At 29.0% G+C, this 20,591-nt stretch overlaps 1 protein-coding gene across 1 annotated transcript; it reads left to right on the top strand.

Annotated features, from left to right (window-relative positions):
- Positions 1-1,122: 1,122 nt before the first annotated feature.
- On the top strand, positions 1,123-7,320 carry LOC112520637 (homeobox protein knotted-1-like 7). Its single transcript, XM_025129046.1, has 5 exons — positions 1,123-1,703; positions 1,781-1,901; positions 6,304-6,485; positions 6,580-6,711; positions 7,009-7,320. The coding sequence occupies exons 1-5, from the start codon at positions 1,389-1,391 to the stop codon at positions 7,135-7,137; spliced, it is 879 nt and encodes a 292-aa protein (XP_024984814.1). The 5' UTR covers positions 1,123-1,388; the 3' UTR covers positions 7,138-7,320.
- The last annotated feature ends 13,271 nt before the right edge of the window (positions 7,321-20,591 follow it).

Genomic DNA, 20,591 nt, shown 5'->3' with positions numbered 1-20,591 from the left:
TTTTTCATCCAATTTTTTGTTGTCTTTCTCTTATTTTCAACATTTGTATCATTTTCTTTGAACATGCCGCTCTTTAGGTATAAAGATAATATTATAAATGATTTAAAACAAAAATAGAAAATAACCTAATTAATATCTATACTATATTATATATATATAGCATTTGATAAAAACTCTTAAAAATTATTTTTATCCACAAAGTACTGTTTATTGATGCATATTACTTAAAATTTAAGATTACAAATAAATTGTGCATAAATACAACTTATTAAAGCTCCATATTTGAATTTGTGTAACTAACTCTAGATAAGCATAATCAAATACTAGATAAACATCTCAGTTTAAATATAAAAAATCTAAAATATAATTAGGATAATCATTGAGTTCTAACAAAATATTTAGTTATTATCTTTATAAAAAATTATATTATTAAATTTAAATTAAATTACTTCGTTACTAAACCTAAATTAAATTATAATAATTTTTTTTTGAATTAAGAAAATTACACCAAAAACAAGAATTAAAAAAAAGTTTCTAAACATCAATATATTTTTTTTTTCAAAATTTTATAATATTTTCAAATTTATATTTTATTTAAAAATAAAAACATTATCGCTTTCTTAAAACCACATAAAAGCCGTATTATATCGATTGAAAAAACTAAAACAAAACACTAAAATCGAGATGTGTCTCGATGCATTGCACGAATACTCTTCTAGTTGTATTATAAAACACGATTATTATTGAATGTTAAGAGGCATAGAAAAATAATCACCATCTACAAGTTTGAAAGCTACAAATACTCCCACGTCTCATATGATATTAAAAAGCGAAATTTATTAAAAACATCATTGTTTGAAGGTTGGTTTCACATTCTAGTCATTTTCTCTTTAAATTTATTAAAATAGTCATAGTTGTGCGGAAAACCCACCTCCATAATTGTGGATCGAGCAAAATTACAATTTTCTTTTACACATTTTATCTCTGTTGGTAAATCTTGAAAAGAAATTAGAATTACAGACTTAGACTTAGAGCTATTTTGGTAAATCTAGTGGATAAGGTGCTGTGAAAAATAGTGGGGTTTTTTAGACTTTTTTGCTGGGATAAATCAATTATTGTACAATAATTTGGCACAAGCGACCCAAAAAGTTTCTTCGTCCCTGATCCCCATAAACCAATCTCTTCTTCTCTCCTCTGAACAAGAGAGAGAGAGAGGGGTTGCTGCCATCCGCCATTGCCGTATATCTCTTTAAAGTCCAAGTGGTCCTCAAAAACCCCACTTGTTCTTTTTGCTTTCTTAGAACCCCCTTTTCTTCGAATCATCTCCATCCATTTCTGACACCAAATTTAGGGCTTTCTTACAAATATAGATTTGGGTTTTTCCTTTCATGATAATTAATATGCAACATCAAGGTTTATCTACGGTGGGTACCGGTGGTGGCTTTTCCGATATGGTGGTGTCCCTTTCGGCTGATCAGCACCGCCAGATGAAGGTGGAGATAGCCAACCACCCTCTTTACCAACAACTTCTCTCCGCCCATGTAGGGTGTCTTCGGGTTGCCACACCTATTGATCAACTGCCACTTATCGACTCGCAACTCTCTCACGCGAACCATCTCCTCCTCTCTTACATCTCCGACCACCACCACCACCACCACCAACCTCTTTCCCCGGAAGACCGTCGCGACCTCGACAGCTTCTTGGTATGTTTCTGGAATTGCTCTTCATGTTCTTTTCTTTTTTTGATAAATTCATCATCTTTTTTCATTGAATGGAACAGGCACAGTATTTGGTGGTTTTATGTGCGTTTAAAGATCGCCTGCAACACCATGTCAGAGTTGATGCCGTCGAGGCTGTCATGGCCTGCCGTGAAATTGAACACAACTTACAAGCTATCACTGGTACCCCCTTCTCTTCCTCTTCTATATTTGTGTATGCATATATATATATATATATATATATTCACACGTATATCGATACATATATGTACTTATTTAGACATATTCACTCATCTTAATTGGTGTGTCTGTTATAATCATCTAAATGGCAGACACGAAACTTCGTTTTCCGCAGTTGATAAGTTAATTTTGGACATGAACAAGTTCATTAAAAAAGATTAATTTAATATTCGTTAGTATTTTATTTGAATTATGTATTAATATTATATATATATATATATATATATATATAGTGTGTGTGTGTGTATAGTTAGGAGGAGAAGGAAGGTGGAGTTAGTTGGGTTGATGGAGGGAACAGACGTGGACTCAACAAAACCATCACCACCTACTATTTTTATTTATTTAATGACCGTCTATTTATTTCAAACCAACCCATTAATTACATTTTAGGATTGAAGTGTTCGTTAATAAAAAGTAACAATGGCAAAATTATATGAGATAATTTATTCGTCATTTTATTAGTTGTAATTAAGACCATATACTATAATATAGTTTCTAATACGAGCGACATTAGTAATTAAATCAAGAGTACGCTTCGATTTGTCGGTGTGGTATGCCAAGAGTTGTTGCTTTTATCCTTGTATTTAAAGCATCAGTAACAGTCGGACGATAGTAAAAGGTATTGAAAGATTTCGTTGAAATTGTTCAAAAATTTCCCCCAATTGAGCGTGTCTAGCATATATTTTTTTTTAAATACATTTTTTTGGCCTTGTGATTTTTATTTTGTTTTACTTTTCGTCTCTGAGGTTAACGGCGTTAAATTTCAGGCATGAACTCTTGGGCGTTATGTTCTTTTACCTTTTAATCTATATTAAACAATGATTGACGTCTTCAATTTAAGGGTTTTGACTGATACAAATTAACATCAGTGACCGAATTCAACCCATATACATAGATGGTTCTTTGTTCCCATTGGATTTTGATTAATATGAACTTCAAAGTATTGGTCTAAATACAATTTTTTTCTATTTGAGTTTTGCCCAAAAGAAACCCAAGAGACGAATGATGGTATATGCTTGTTGCTTTCCCACCCATTTCCCCTTTATGGCTCTCGTTTATGTTCATCGACAGAAGCTAAAGGTTTTACGGGGTTTGTTCACATGAATGAGAGATGAAAAAAGATGTTTGATTTGATTTGATAGGGTCATTGGCATTTACTCTTCTATATATAAAAAAGAAGGAAAAAAAGGAAAATTAATAAACTATTAAAAAAGTTAAAAAAATGGATAAAAAAAAAAACAAAGTTGCAAATGAACGTAAATAGCAACAAACTATAATGGAATTTGTGAGATGAAAGTAAATACTAATAAATTACAAATCATATAGACGATGAACGTAACTTTAAAAAAATATAAGAAGGAAAATAAGGATTTTTTACAAACCATGAGGGTTTACTCCTAAATTAATACAAAAGTGAAGTGGATACATCTAGAAGGCTACTTGACCTTGCGAATTGAATACCCGAAAAGCCCTTTTCAGACTGGCACGATGAGATCATCCAGAAGCACCGTGGTGCGTATGTGGTCCAGAAGGACTTCAAATCAAAAATGGAAATTTGTAAATTCTCTTTTTAAGTTATATATTTTTTTAATAAATAATACTATTTTTTGCCTCATTTTTATACTGGGTCATTGAAATTTGAAAATAATTAAGAAACCTTTTTATTTTTGTAGAATAATAATTTAAATATTTAATTTGTAAGATTGAATAAAAGGAACTTTTTTTTTACGATAATAAATCTCTTTATGTTACTTTGTAGTTTTTTTAACGATTGTTATGGTTCAGTTGTTAAGTGACATATTTTCCCTCATATGAGGGCATTTTGATTCTTGGATATATACGATATGGCAGTTTAGAAAAATTATGCCTCTCGACTCTCTTCGTTCTTGTCATCTTCTTCTTGCTCACCTTCATCTTCATCAACAAGAGATTAACCATCACAAAATACAAGAACATCTTTGGGGAAAAAACTATGAATATCAATCGAAGCCTCTATATTAATAAAACAAATGAGGCTCCACAGCCTGAATCGGTGGTAGAGCGACACCACCGACTGAGAGAAGTCTAGGGGTTATATATATGGTGAAATGGATTATATATTTGTTTAATATATGTTAGAAAATAAGATAATAGGAGAAAAGTGAAGCGAAGACAATAATTAGTATACGATTTATCACTGTCCTTTTGATATTATTAACCCCCATTAATCAAGATTGGTTGTTTACGCCTAATACACCCCAAGGGTTCTCTAATCAATCAGACAAGTTCAACAACTAAACATGTGATTCAATGAACATTTCTACATAAAATTAATGAAGAGAAGGAGAGGCTTGAGAGTTAGATTAAAATGATGAGAGAACACACACATATATATATATATATATATATATGTGTGTGTGTGTGTGTGTGTGTGTTTGTGTAAAGCGACTTTTTTGGTGGATTAAGTCACACAAAAAGTTGTAGGAGAGTCTTATCATGGGGAAGTCAACACTTGCGCAAATCTAAAATTTCCTTAGCTCATTTAATCTCTTAAACAACTTAATAAGACGGTAGAACTTATAAAATAAGGAAGATTTGATTACACTTCCTTTGTTGGACAAGTGATTCGTTAAGAACTTATATATATAAAGCTCACAATACAAGTAAGATTTCACTATCCTTTTTATATGGGACAAAATCTCACTATAAATACTATATACAACAATATGTATAGAACTCCATGAACAAGAAGTTTTCACCACGTAAACTTGCTTTGTTTGAAATCAATACCACTATTATCGACACAAACATATAAATTTCTCTTGATTTGGGTTTGATACCAAGTTATGTCAGATAAGGGTTGAGGGAAAACACTTTTGTGATTTAGTATTTGTGTAAGAAGAATTAATAAGAACTAGTAAAAAGAATAATGTTATATCTCTCTCAAAGTTATTTTTTATTTATTTATCATATGATGATTCATAATGATCTTTATGAACAGTACACCATACTTTCATGAATAGTTGCGCGCACTCGTTAAGGACAACACATCTGCTTATCCAAATATTGTACTAACCGGACATTTTGCTGAGCTAGATACCTAGCAATTTGAGGGTGTCGCACCTCATTTTTCCTTAGGGTCAATAACGACTGAAAACATCGATATCATAATCATCGATATCATATTGCAACAAAAAAAAAACTTAAAACACCTCAATTACAAGTTTAAACCTGACAATTTGAATTACATAATAATTTTCAATATAACATAATATAGTCTAGACCATAATGGTCTCCAAGACATTTCTTCACTTCATGGCCTTGTGTTGTTGCATTTAACATGGCTTGTTTTTGAGACACATACTACTAGTTAGTTTAAAGTTCAGTGAGTTTATGGTTTCAATCGAGATGTCATTTCGTGTTTTTGAGACACATACTACTAGTTAGTTTAAAGTTCAGTAAGTTTATGGTTTCAATCGAGGTGTCATTTTGTGCATAATGTTATTTTCGTTTCGTGGAGGCAACATAAACATTTGTCATATTTGACATGATCATGTCATGTCATGTATAAGGGGCCTTCAACTTGCTAACCATGTACCAGTCAAGCTAAGAGGTACCCCTTTTGGTACATATCTTGATTCCTTGCATCATTTAGGGTATCATGTAGTATCATGTAGTATGACTATCAGTATCAATGTCCCATTACTTGACCTTATACACATGACCAAAACATTCTTTTCAAGCGTAACATATATTCAAAAGAGAGTATAATATTTTATATATATATATAGGGGAGCGATCAAATGCAAACCACTCAATTTGTACAAACCGTGCAAACCTCATTCAACCAATCATAATTTTTCATTTTGTTCATTTTTTTGTAATTATGAGAGGTTGATTAATCATTTTTATTGTGGAGGGTGTTAATCATAGATATTATCATCTTCATTATTTTAATTTTTAGAGAAATACATGAAACAGTTTCATTAATTTTAGAGAAATACATGAAACAGTTTCATTAAGTATTATATGAAACAATTTCACAACCATATATGAAACAACTTGATCAAAAAAAGTATTATATGAAACAATTTCACAAGATTAAACAATTTCATGAAAAAATTTCATAAGATTAAACAATGAAATCGACGGATGAAGGTGGTTTGCATGGTTTACACAAATGAGGGCGGTTTTTATTTGATCACTCCTCTATATATATATATATATATATATATATATATATATATATATATTAGCATGCTTTAATCTTTCAAACATGATAAACATACCGAATCTGAAAATATATATATATAATAAATGCAGTATTAGGTTTGAAAAGAAAAAGTGTTTTTTTTAATATTTCCAGGAGTAACGCTGGGAGAAGGGACAGGAGGAACAATGTCGGATGACGAGGAAGATGAGATGACGATGAATTTTCCGTTGGATCAGTCGGGTGATGTGTTGGGTTTTGGTCCACTTCATCCTACCGAATCTGAACGTACTCTTATGGACAGAGTTCGTCAAGAGCTTAAAATCGAACTCAAACAGGTTTAAACTCGATAAATCCCTACTACAACCATTGATCGATGCACATATTACTGGTCAATTGGTTTTAAGAACATTTAGTTGCATGTATATGCAGGGATTCAGATCAAAAATAGAGGATGTACGAGAAGAAATATTGAGAAAGAGAAGAGCAGGAAAATTACCTGGTGACACCACGTCTGTGCTCAAAGATTGGTGGCAACAACATTCCAAATGGCCATACCCAACTGTAAGCTACATATGTATATATACACATATATATAATCAATTACAAATTAGAATCAGGATGGAGTAAGAACTCTTACTTTTCGTTGGAACTGGAGGAACCACTTTGTTACCATAGGTTCACCTACGTTAAATACCTTAACATGAAATGTTAAACTTGCATTAACATAACATATACGAGGATGTTAACTTATCCGAATCTCTGGTAACAAAGTGGTTCCTATAGTTCCCACGAAATTTAGAGTTTTTACCGGAACCCAACCCATTTAAAGTATGATGTTAATGATTTAACGGTGAGCAGGAAGATGACAAGGTGAAGCTGGTGGAGGAAACAGGGCTACAACTCAAGCAAATCAACAATTGGTTCATCAATCAAAGGAAGAGAAACTGGAATACCAATTCCAATTCTAATTCCAAGCGCAAAAGATAAGAATTGAATAGAAAGCCTCAAACTTTTAGCTCAAGAAACACACAGTTGTGGGTAACTTAGTTGTTAAGCATATATATACGGTAACCAGTGCATTGCATGCATGTATATGACTGATTTCTAACACATTTTCATTTACCCTCTCGATTTATCCTATATTTTCTGACCTCGAATCCAGATTTTTCCATGGGAATTGCTTTGTTAATTTGATGGTTAATCTTGTTACAACAAGATCAAGTTTACAGGATATCAAAATGTCCAAGTGTACCAAACAATTATACTGTCATTATATGTAAAAATGTTGCAATAAATCTATAAGATACTCTTGAACGTTGTAATGACTTTTTTAAGACATTTTTGAAATAAAACGGTCTATTATTTTTTTAATATGATATTAATTATTTAATAAAAGAGTAATTAAAGTTAGGTAATTAATCATACCCTTGAAGGTAGGTTTGCCCTTATTAGACCTTTTATTGAAGTTTGAACATCCTCACTAATGCTCGAAATGTCTCACTAATTAATACATATTTTCAAGAAACTTTGAAAGTGTATTTAAAGCCTGAAAGACCAATTTATGTTCATTGATCAACTTTATAATTAAGCTAATGGTCTAAAATTGCACGATGACAATTTTGTAATTATTGAGAAGTCTCGTGGCAATTTTGTGATTATGAATGTTCAGATTGTAGATCTAATCCAAGGGTTGAGAATTGGTCTTCCGTGTCTCACAAAAATCCCCTCGTCTCACATGATCCCAAGTCTATATATACATATGTATGTATCCTCCAAAAAAAACCTCTATAAAACTTTTAGCTACTATTATATATGAAATCTTTTTGACTAAAGTAAAAAAGCTTCTTTAAAACTTTTTAAGAACCAGAAGATTAGTCTTATGGGCGTGACAAAATTTAAATGCCACATAATCTCTTAAATGATATGTTTTTCCACGGATCATTTTAAAGAATAAAACTCGGTATAGATATATTTATATAACAAGAAATTAATTGATCAACGACTAAACTTCAATTAATGTATTTATTTAATATATCATATTCTTTTATAAAATCAAAGACGTTACAAGCATTCAACCCCAAGGTTTTTCAAGATGCCAACCTTCATTAGGAAAAGGCGTGTTTTCCTTGCTTATATAAAATCCTTCCGGTCTTACTAACCAGTAACAATGTTCAGTACTAAAAAACTTTCCATTTTTGCATGTCTCCCAAGCATGAGTATCATACAAATTCAAAGTTTGATATTTAGAACCCCACCAGAACTCACCATAATAGTCTGATTGCCCTGTCTCACAAAATTCCCAATCGTAAATACCATTGTTAGAGGAAAGGGTATGATTCCCGAGATCATCATTGCGTGTTTTCAGATGAAGTATGATATCTTCATATACGTTGTTGATTACAATTACATGCCATCTAGGCAAAATGATACAAGCTAATTTTGTAGAAGGTACGGTTGCAGAAGTGATTGAAAATATCGGGATGACGAAGAAAAAGACGATGGCTAAGAGGCTCTGCATGGCTGTATTATTGGTTTCAAAAACCAACATTTCAAACAAATGAAGAAGTGGTTTTGTAAGTACTTGTGTTCTCAATCTATAAGAAGAGTGGTTATATAGGATCTTGTTAGTCATCTATTATCTTCAAATTAAAAAAAAAACGTTTTGGAATTTAATTATATAAGTAGTAACTCTCTAATTGATGCTTTACAATATTAACAAATATTAAATACAAAATAAATGCTAAAGATTAATTAAATAATAATTAATGTGAAAAATATTACACTGTTATTCTATGTTTAAGATTGGGTTTGAGTGAGAATACTTCTAAGGAGTTATTGGATGTGTTTTTTTTTTTATCTAAGGGCTAAAAAATTTTGGAGCTTCAACTACCTTTAATTGATTGCCGACTAAAAACACAGATCAACTACTTTCAACTATCTCCATCAACCTTAATCATCAACTTTTACATACATTAATCCACTTTCATATGCATAAAACTATGGAAACTTCAGTTATGGTGATTAATTAAATATAGGGCAACAAAGATAATTGAAGGTAAATGGAGTTTATATATGTTTTCGCGTTTTTATCATAACTCTTATTTTCACACAATCTCAAGTATGTTGTGTGTGTGTATAGAGAGAGTGTCAGGTTCATATGAAAATAATAACTAAATAAACTAATAAGAAACCGGTGGAGTCACATGTAATTCTACACTAAAATCAAGTGTAAAATCACATATGATTCATGCGACTTTGGCCATGGCCTAAGGTCTACTTCGCCCGTACATCCTTGCATTGACCGTTAGTGTAAAATCACATGTGATTTTATACATGATTTGACCATTTTCATGTTCTTTATTTGGATATTGTTCTCGTTTGAACCTCTGTGTGTGTGTCTGTCTGTCTATGTGTGTGTATGTGGGATTTAAAAAAAATAACTCGGTTGGCTTGATATTTTCAAACTGCAAACATTAGATTGGGTTGTTAAATATCTTTAATCCGACCATTATATCTCAATCCGTGTGCAGCCCTAACTTTAACCGCTTTCATTTTACAAAGGACAAAAGGTGAATCAACTCACCGGATATTATGTGACAACCATCAAATTTCATTAACGACTTTCTTATGACAAAAACGAATATGAACAAAAATTACTAGTCATGTCTAGCAAAAATTGCCTAATAAACTAATTAACAAATATAAATGATTTAAAAGAATATGATGAAAAAATTACTTAATTCTTCCATTATGTAATATAATTAAACTAAACCACTAATTAAATATATTATTTAAAACAATTATAGATTATTTTTTATTTATAAAATAAAAAATAAGTAATAATAATTAACATGATTAAAAATAACTAGTAATAAATTAACAATATTTAATAAAAGTTAACAAAAATAATATGTTTAATAATAATTAATAATTAAATATTTATAAAAATTAATAAAAACAATATGACTTATTATAGTTGATAATTAATATCTAGTATTTGATATTAGCATTTATAAATTAATAACCAAATAATAAGTGATATTCCCTCCCTCTCAAATTAAATGTCTATATATTTATTTTAGTTTGTATCAAAATAAGTGTTCATTATTAAAAAAAACCATTCAACTAAGATTGGGTAAAATATTCACTGTATAATAGGAAAAAATGGAAAAAGGAACTTCTGAAACTTGTTGAAACGCTTTTTCAAATAGCTTTTTCCAATAGGCTAGCTTATCGATTAATTTTGTTCATTCAAACGAGACTCTTGTAATAAGGTCAAACAGTAAACTATCTTATGACTATAAAATATGGTCTTAATCTGTCTTTATAATTGTATCTTTTAAAATTAAAAAGATTATTAGTGTGAGAGTAACTTTGATGGTTGACTATGATTGTAACAATCCTTCTCTAAAGGGTGACATCATCGCAAAACTGTCACAAGAAGGTAGTAGTGAATAGTTTGGTCGGAAACTTTAAATCGGCGACTTATTATTCTGGGGCTAGATTCAGCGACGAATTACCTAGGGTTAGATTAAGCGAAAAATTACCTAGAATAAGTGTTTAGCAACAGATTATCTACTAAACTTTTGTACATATTTAAAAAAAATGTAGTATTTAACAAAAATTGAATAACAAAATTACGAATACTTTATACACAAAAAAAAGGTGTGTACAACAATATCAACTAACTAGGAGAGGGAGGGGTAGTGAATCTTCAAATTAAAGCCTCAAAATTTGACCACAACTGCTTCTCTAGAGCTACTTGCGCTTCCCGCACCACTTGCGGCTGCAACCCGAGGTCGGCCTCCCACCTTGCCCGCTCTTGATCCTGTGACGCCCACTCTTCCTCCTAGTTCCTGCTTGTCTCAATTTTCTTTAGTTTCTTTTGCAGTTCAAACACTTAAAAGTAATAAATATTTGACAAACATGATCAGTAATCCATGGGCAATGAAATTAATGACATTTTATTAATGAGCAATGTATCTGTGGTGGTAGAGCAACAACGTAGGATCTCCCGGTGTTGCAACTGGTAGGCTCACCAAATCAAAATAAAAGTGGGATCCTTAGTCGTCCCAAATCTGAAAAGACAACCCATCTTCCCATTATAATCAATATTGTAGCGAAATAAATATTTGTTAAAACATACATTCTGTTAAATGTGAACATGTGCTACTGATAGTTGGTGCCTTGTTATTGCTATAATGTATTTGTTTTTTGCCATATGAGTAGCTAGGCATTTGAGGAATTTACCTATTAGCCCCATTGTACCAATATACTTTTTGAAGCTATTGATTTAATTTTGGCCACAATATTCACCTATTGTATTATTATGGTTGTGGACTCACTTTTTTTTTTTTTAAATGACAACCAAAATTTAGAAACAATCCCTACTTCTCAAAGTCCAAAATGTTAGATTATTGTCACTAAATCAACGAGTCATAGTAGACAAGACACGTTGTTACAACCTCCTTTACTTCTCACAACTTCATAATGGATAACTTTAAACGGCACATTAGCTCTTTTGAAGGGAAAGGGTTTCATTGCTTGTATAAGACTAACAAACTTTTCCCCTATTCTAGTAGTTGCATCTTACATTAGTCTCTATGTCTAGTGATATTTTGAAAGTATCATATAAACGGAAATCAAGCGGATTGTATGCATAAATGTAGTGTGTTCGTCTGTATATCAATATAAGGATCGGAATTTCACTTTGATCTAACTTTTATGGAGATAAGCAATTTACATAAATTGATATGAGAATTACCTTCAATTGCATACCAACATAATGTTATTTACAAAAAACACATAATATACTTCAAATTTGGTTAAGAAGTTTCCAAACCTTGCCAAAGAGCTAAAGAGAATTGAGGGATAAACTGGACCTTAAAATGAGTCGAATGAATTCCCTAAGTATAACTACACAACAAAACCATAAACATGAAATATAACTACTGACACTAGCTTCTTGTAGCATTAAATCCCCAATAAGGCATAATGGTACATGACAAGATGAGGTAGGCAGAGATTTTATAAAAAAAAATACGCTTGATTAGTGATAGCATCACTCTTTGTAGGAGTGTATAAGAAGTCATCTGATTCAATTCAAACCGACCGATCCAATTAGATCTGATCAACCATAGTCGGACATCCAATTGTAATTGTATTGGATCCAAAATTTTAGCGTTCAAATTGGATCAGTTGGTTCTTAGATAACAGTCTAGAATTCAATAAAACCGAATCGATCTAGTCAATGATCATCCAATTACACATCCAATTATCATCCAACTAATAACTATTTAACATTTTATGATTGTTTTTTAGCTGATATATATTTTAAATTGTGGTTCTTAATAAATTAAGAAAATATATGATTAGCTGGTTGAAACAGTTGATTAATTGGTTGGAAATTGTATCGCAATAATAGATGGATCCAATTCGATCGAATGGATAACCAATAGTAACATCCAATAGATGAAACCGATCTAATCCAATGATCTATTGGATTAGATTGGATCTAACTCGGTTTGTTACTTACCATTGCTTTCTAAGGCTATAAATCACATGTTCTTTGCTTAATAAAATCATCAAGGTCTTGAATATCTTAAAGGGTGCGTTTGGTACGCAGACAGAACATGAAAACAATTTATGTAATTTATTAAATTGTAATAGAATAATTATTTTTTATAACAAAATATATCATTTGAAGTTTTCGTCAAAACAATTAAAATGACACAAAATAAAAAGTTTATGTGGTTTTCTATTTTTATTTTTATCTCTTTTGTACATTATTTTTTATTATTAATATATAATAAATTACATAAATTAATAAAAATATAGAAACCGTATAAAAATAATATTTTGAGGACAGTAAAATGAAAGTTTAAGAAACATAAAATACAATAAATAAAATTTAAAGAATGAATAAAATGTAAAAGAGAGACTTATTTGATGTTTTAGAAGAGAATTAAGTTTTATTTTAAGGTTATATTTGTAAAATATAAGTCTGTTTCACCTTGTTCCACCATGTTCCATGGGGTAGGGGTGGAACAGGCTTGTTCCACTTTGTTCTACTTTGTTCCTGTCAGTTCCACATAAAATTCATGCCAAACATGGGACAAGGATCTTTATCATGTTCTGTCATGTCTCTGTCCAGTGTACCAAACGTACCCAAAGTTTCTTTAGCTTTGGCTTAGCAAGAGAAGGTAGAGGTTTTAAGTTGCATAAAAATCACGTCTCAAATTCTCATGTCTTATTCAACATCCACCAATCAAATAAATACATATTATCAGAAAGTGAATATAAAGTTAAATAAAAAATATATAAAAATCTAATTTATCTTCATTTCATTGATTGGATAGTAACGAAAGATGTGAATTTAGACAACACTTTTATTTGTTTTGGGGTCTAATTATATGTGAAAATGAAATATACTTTCAACACACACGTATTCCACTATATATATATATATTATTTTCAAATTAAAGAAAACAAATATTTTTTGATCCTTTTTTAAATAAATTTTATTTATAATTTTTTTCGTGTTTCTTATTTTCTACATGAAAAAATATTTTTTTATTGTGTATTCGGTAATTCTTTAGTGATTATTAACAAAAATCTCCACTCTTTATTGATTGTGCTGGAACCGTTAGTATTTTATGGTTGATATGTTGATAATCATCAATGGAGATTTTCCTTAGTGATTTTTGTGGAAAAAGGGTATTTGTTTGTTATACATTGAACCTTACTAATATGGCAAAATACTTCATGAAACTGATAACCAACAATAACAACACAAATCAATAATATAAAATCGAGAAAGATAAAACAGAATGTATTGTTCTGCATTATACATGCAGGTACATTTTTAGGTTATTTTATATTTAAAACCAAAGATGTTACAAGCCTTTCAAGACCAACCTATTACAAAACGCCAGCTTTCATTAGGAAATGGGTTGTTTTGTGGACTCATATAAAACCCTTCTGGTGTTACTAACCAATAACAATATTGAGTACCAAAACCTGCAGTACCACACTTCTTCCATACATGCTCATCAAACACATTCAAAGTTTGATGCTTTGAACTCCACTGAAACTCGCCATAAAACAGTGTTCTACCTGTATCACAAAAACTCCAATCGACACTTCCACCATAAGGAAGAGCACGAGTTCCAAGATCATCGTCTTTTGATTTTATATGAGCTGTGATATCTTCATGGATGCCATTGCTAACGAACACATGCCATTTAGTAAGTATAAAACAATTGTCGATAGAAGTTGTAGCCACATAAGTAATTGAACATGTTGAGATGAGCAAAAAGATGAGGTTTGGAAGACTACACATTGTAATACTCAATTTCAATGATAGTCATGTTATTATAAGTACATGTGTTCTTAATTTATATGAAAAGTAGGGAATGTTGATATTAATTTTTTATTCTTTTTTACTCAAAAAATAAAATTGGAATTTAATTTAAAAAAATTAGCATTTAAATCCACCTAATCCATTCTTTAGTGGAAAATCATAGAAATAAATGCTAAAGTTATTAAAAAAAATTGGTCAAAGAATAATGTTGAAAATAAAAAGATACCATTAAAGATGTAATATGATGTAAGGTTATTATAAAAACTACGGTTTTTGTTTTTATGATTTTTTATTTTTTTTTATTAACCTGGATATCTAACCCGCTATGCAAGCCGACGATTCCTAAAGCAACCACCTGTTTTACAAATAGCTCGTAATCACCGCATTTGAACCTTCGTGATTCTTATGATTTTTTTGGTTTTCATAATTTTGGTTTTTTTATTTCCATCCATACACAAGAAAACCCATGTGATGATTGTTTTGTTTTGGTTTTAGGTTATGATTAATAAATTATCTAAAATAAATATTATTGACTGATAATTTAGCTAATAAATTAATCATGTTTATTAAAATTGGTTGATTATATTATATATATTAATTATTGTGATATACTTGATTTACAAACATCTTTAAAAGACAGTATATATTAGGTAATAAAAATTAATTATATATTTATTTAAAAAAATTAATTAAATCTTTTGATGAGTTGTTGTAAATAAAATTACATGGAACAGGACGGAACAAAAAAAATAGTCTCATGTTTGGCATGCCATGGACAAAAAAAACATGGGACAAGGTGAGACTATTTTTAATTTTAGTGGGACAAATCTTGATTTTTTTTGTTCCACCAAAAAAGGTGAAACAACATGGGACTAAAGTTAAAATGACAATATTTTGATTGATTTGTTGTAATTTTACAAATATTATATGATATAAAATAACATTGAACAACATTTATGGGTAATATGGTCATTTTAATAGTTTTGACCTGTCCTGTCCTAGTCGTACAAAACATAGGACAGACAATTAGTCATGTCCCGTCCTGTCCTGTCCTGTCCCGTCCTGTACCGTCCCGTCCTGTCCTGTCCCATCCAGTCTGCGTACCAAACACTTTCTTACGGTTGTCACAAACTACATAGTTCTCATTTGATTAGGCCAACAAATGTGTGTGTATATATATATATATATATATGTGTGTGTGTGTGTGTGTGTGTGTGTGTATTTTTATTTATTAGAAGGGTACTCGCATAATAGAGCGAGATAATTTTAATATTTCATTTTATTTTTTATCTCAATCCATATTATAGTATGACCTTATGTGATTTTGAAAAATCGATAATGTTTTTATTTTTAAATAAAATATAAATTTGAAGATATCATAAAATTTTGACAAAATTATATCGATATTAGTATCAAATTAACTATTTAAATTTCATCATTTTTGTGTAATTTTTTAATTCAATTTTTTAGTTATAATTTAATTTAAGTTCAATAANATGAAAAATTTTCATAAGATTAAACAATGAAATCGACAGATGAAGGTAGTTTGCACGGTTTACACAAATGAGAGCGGTTTTTCATATGATCACTCCTCTATATCACTCCTCTATATAGTCATGTTATTAGAAGTACATGTGTTCTTAATTTATATGAAAAGTAGGGAAAGTTGATATTAATTTTATATTCTTTTTGACTCAAAAAATCAAATTGAAATTTAATTTAAAAAATTAGCATTTAAATCCACCTAATCCATTCTTTTGTGGAAAATCATAGAAATAAATGCTAAGGTTATTAAAAAAAATTAGTGGTCAAAGAATAATGTTGAAAATAACAAGATACCATTAAATACATAATGTGATATAAGGTTATTATAAAAACTACAGTTTTTGTTCTTATGATTTTTTTTTTTCCGATTAACCTAGATATCCAATTTGCTATTGAAGCCGACTAATCCTAAAACGGCCACCTGTTTTACAGATAGCCCGAAATTACCATATTTGAACATCCGTGATTCTTATGATTTTTTTGGTTTTCATACTTTTGGTTTTTTGATTTCCATTCATACAAAAGAAAACCCATGTGATGCTAGTTTTGTTTTGGTTTTAGGTTATGATTAATAAATTATCTAAAATAAATATTATTGACTGATAAATTAGTTAATAAATTAATCATATTTATTAAAATTGGTTGATTATATTATATATATTAATTATTCGATATTAGTATCAAATTAACTATTTAAATTTCATCATTTTTGTGTAATTTTTTAATTCAATTTTTTAGTTATAATTTAATTTAAGTTCAATAAAGAAGTAATTTATATGTGGTTTAGTAGTATAATTTTTTTATAATGATAATAGTTAATTATTTTGTTAGAACTCGATAATTATCCTAATTATATTTTAGATTTTTTATATTTTAAAATTAGATGTTTATTCTCTATTTAATTATGTTTATCCGCAGTTAGTTATACGAATTCAAACATGAAGCTTTAATAAGTTGTATTTATACATAATTTACCTGTAATCTAGAATTTTAAGTAATATGCATCAATATACAGTACTTCATGCATAAAAAATGGTTTTTAAGAATTTTTGTCAAATATTTTATAATATAATATAGATTAAATAAATAAACATTTAATTGATATTCTTTTTATTTATGGTAAAACCTTTATGATAATAATTAATTAATTAATTAGACTTTTATTATTTTTATTGGTTAAACGATAAAATCTCTCGTTAGTTAATAAGAAATTCATTTTTTATTTATAATATTAATAAATTAATTAATTTGTACTGTATTATAAAATATTCGATAAAAACTTTTAAAAAAAAATTATACATAAAGTATTGTTCATTGATATATATTTAAAACTCAAGATTACAAGTAGATTATAAGCCGATGAAAATATGGGAACGAAAAAGAGCGCAATGATGATAAAAAAGCTAAGCATTGTAATACTATCGATTCTTATGATAATATTTTAGAAAATTAAAACTTATGCTCTCGATTTATAGAAAATGTATTGTTGGTGCCATTAAATTACAAGTTTCAACCAAAGGCTGATGTCTAATTGGTTTGAGCTTGCTACAAAGGTCAAAAGTACCAGGTCCTCATGTTCAAATCCAACGAGAAATCCAAATTTCTTTGTGGCCACGGAGGTTCAAATGCGGTGACTCCGGCCTATCTACAAAGCAGGTGGTCATTCTGGGATTAGTCGGCTCACATAACTGCTTAAAAATCTGTGTTAATAAAAAATTACAAGTTCCATTTTCAAATTTAATTTAGAAGGTTTTTAACTCTTTTGGTATTTTTTTTTAAATTTTTAGATAAAGTTTATGAAAAGTCAAATAACATTGATGGAAAATCACAATTTGGCATTTATTGCATTGTCATATCATTTTTGGAAGAACTTCTTTGTTATTATTTTTTTAAATAAAGAAATAATTTTTTTTAATTCAATTTTAATAATTTTTTAGTTTTAAATATTATAATATTGATTATATATATTATTAAAATATTGATTTATTTAATATTTCAATAAACCCTCAAATAAATAAATACATTTAATAGATTTTCTCTTTATAAGATAATACTGTAATAAACTATTGTGGGAAAGTCGGAAAATAGATAAAATGGGTGAATGATGAATATGGTGCATGAGGATATGGGTGCGTGATGAGGTTTAAGATGCATGAAATGGGTGCATGATTAATAATGAAAATGTGTCATGAAACAGGTTCATGAGGTTTAAGATGTGGTTGGGTTTACCATTTTGCCCTTCTTGCTATTATAAAATAAAAATTTTAATATCTATATTTTTTTATTTCCTAAAATAAAGTAAACTAATCTTGACCATTGATCAAGAAAATGGATGGATGAGATTGGTTTACATGGTTTATACAAATGGGGGCGGTTTTCATTTGATCGCTCCTATATATAGGGGAGTGATCAAATGCAAACCACTCAATTTGTACAAACCGTGCAAACCGCATTCAACCAATCATAATTTTTCATTTTGTTGTAATTATGAGAGGTTGATTAATCATTTTTATTGTGGAGGGTGTTAATCATAGATATTATCATCTTCATAATTTTAATTTTAGAGAAATACATGAAACAGTTTNAATATAATATATTAATTAAAATAATTTCAATTTAATTATTATTTATAGTATAGTAAATTTTGGTTTATATACGATTTTTTTTAAATAAATAAATATTAAATTTGGTAATATTAAATATCTTAATTAATTAATAATTTTAAAATGGATCAAAGGTCCAGATCACTTATTACGTTTCTCACACAATCCTTCACCTATATATATATATATATATATATATATATATATATAAATGTCGATTTATGTAACAATGTAATCCCCTTTTAAGTTCCAAAATATAATCGTCACCCAAAACGTGAAAAACCGCCTCCACCTTCAAATTTCAAATGTTTCAGGAAATGACAGAACATGTCTTTTCAGATTCTTTTTTTTCTTTGGCAGAACTAAATTAAAACCATTTTTTGGGTATTACATATTATAGTTATAAAATAGAAAACATGTCTTTAATTTAATTAATTGAAAATAATGTCACAGCGGAAAATTATTAAATATGTTAAAATCGAATTAAATACATGAAACTAAGATCAACAACAAATTTTACTCATAAATTAATGATTTCATATCATGTTTTATGATAAATTCAAATATGCTACAAAATATTCAATTCCACGATTTAACAAGATGCCAATCTGAATTTGGATATGGTGAGCCATGTCTAGATACATAAAATCGAGTCTGCCTTACCAACCAATAACACTGTTGATAACCATATTCGAAACGAGAGCAAAACTTCTTGACGTGCTTATCATACAATATCACAGTTTGTTTCATTGAACCCCAAGTGATGTCACCCACGTACACTTGACCGTGTTGACAAAAGTACTAATCAAAAGTTTCTCTAAAATGAAGTCTCTGTCGTTTGTCAAAATCTACTTCACGAACATGAAGTTCAATATCGTCATGGAGACCATTGGTAACAGACATATGCCATTCGGGACTTGTACTACAATTTAAAGATTGATCAGCCGATGAAAATATGGAAACGAAAAAGAAAGCAATGATGATAAAGAAGCTAAGCATTGTAATACTATCGATTCTTATGATAATATTTTAGAAAATTAAAAACTTGTGCTCTCGATTTATAGAAAATGTATTGTTGGTGCCATTAAATTACAAATTTCATTTTCAAATTTAATTTAGAAGGTTTTTAACTCTTTTGGTATCTTTTTAAATTTTTTGATAAAATTTATGAAAAGTCAAATAACATTGATGGAAAATCAGAATTTGGCATTTATTGCATTGTCATATCATTTTTGGAAGAACTTCTTTATAATTTTTTTTTAAATAAAGAAATAAAACTTATTTCATTTTTGAAAATTCAATCTCAATATATATTTTTTGGTTTTAGAGATTATAATATTGATTATTAAAATATTAATTTATTTAATATTACAATAAACCCTCAACTAAAGAAATAAAATAAAATTTATTTAATAGATTTTCTCTTTAAAAGATAATACTGTAATAAACTATTGTAAGGAAGTCGGAAAATCGATAGACGTTAAATTAAAAGTGTAATAATATATTTTCTAGCATAAAAGATTATAAAAAAAGTTTTGAGAATGTTGAAAAAATAGGTGATGACACAATCTACGAAAACATTTGATAAGCAATTAAGTTTTTGTTATTGAATGCCTTTTAATTTTTTTAATATAAACTTTTAAAACATTACAAAAACTTTTAATTTGCATAATAGTTTAAGTAAATTACAAATTTCATCCCTGGTCATTGAAAATTTTGAGTTGGGTTTTTAAAAAAATAATAATTTCATGTATGATAATTATGGTTTTATTTTTATTATGGATAGGATCCCTTAACCCAATGTTATTAACCTTAACTCTATATGACGATGAAGCCCTTCCCCCTTTTGGGTATCAGTTTTGTTGTGTAAACCGATCTGGATTTCAATTTTCTTGTATTGATTATGTTGTGAGAGAGATATAGAGGTGTTC

The sequence above is a fragment of the Cynara cardunculus genome (genome assembly GCF_001531365.2).
Source record: "Cynara cardunculus var. scolymus isolate 2C chromosome LG 11, CcrdV1, whole genome shotgun sequence".
Lineage (NCBI taxonomy): Eukaryota > Viridiplantae > Streptophyta > Magnoliopsida > Asterales > Asteraceae > Cynara > Cynara cardunculus.
This window is presented reverse-complemented; position numbering and strand designations above follow the sequence as displayed.

What these genes read in the sequence shown, in the direction of transcription:
- LOC112520637 (XM_025129046.1), top strand. Translation starts at nt 1,389, where the DNA reads ATGATAATTAATATGCAACATCAAGGTTTATCTACGGTGGGTACCGGT. An exon ending in GCGACCTCGACAGCTTCTTG is followed by an intron (nt 1,704 to 1,780) that starts GTATGTTTCTGG and finishes TGAATGGAACAG; the next exon opens with GCACAGTATTTGGTGGTTTT. An exon ending in CAACTTACAAGCTATCACTG is followed by an intron (nt 1,902 to 6,303) that starts GTACCCCCTTCT and finishes TAATATTTCCAG; the next exon opens with GAGTAACGCTGGGAGAAGGG.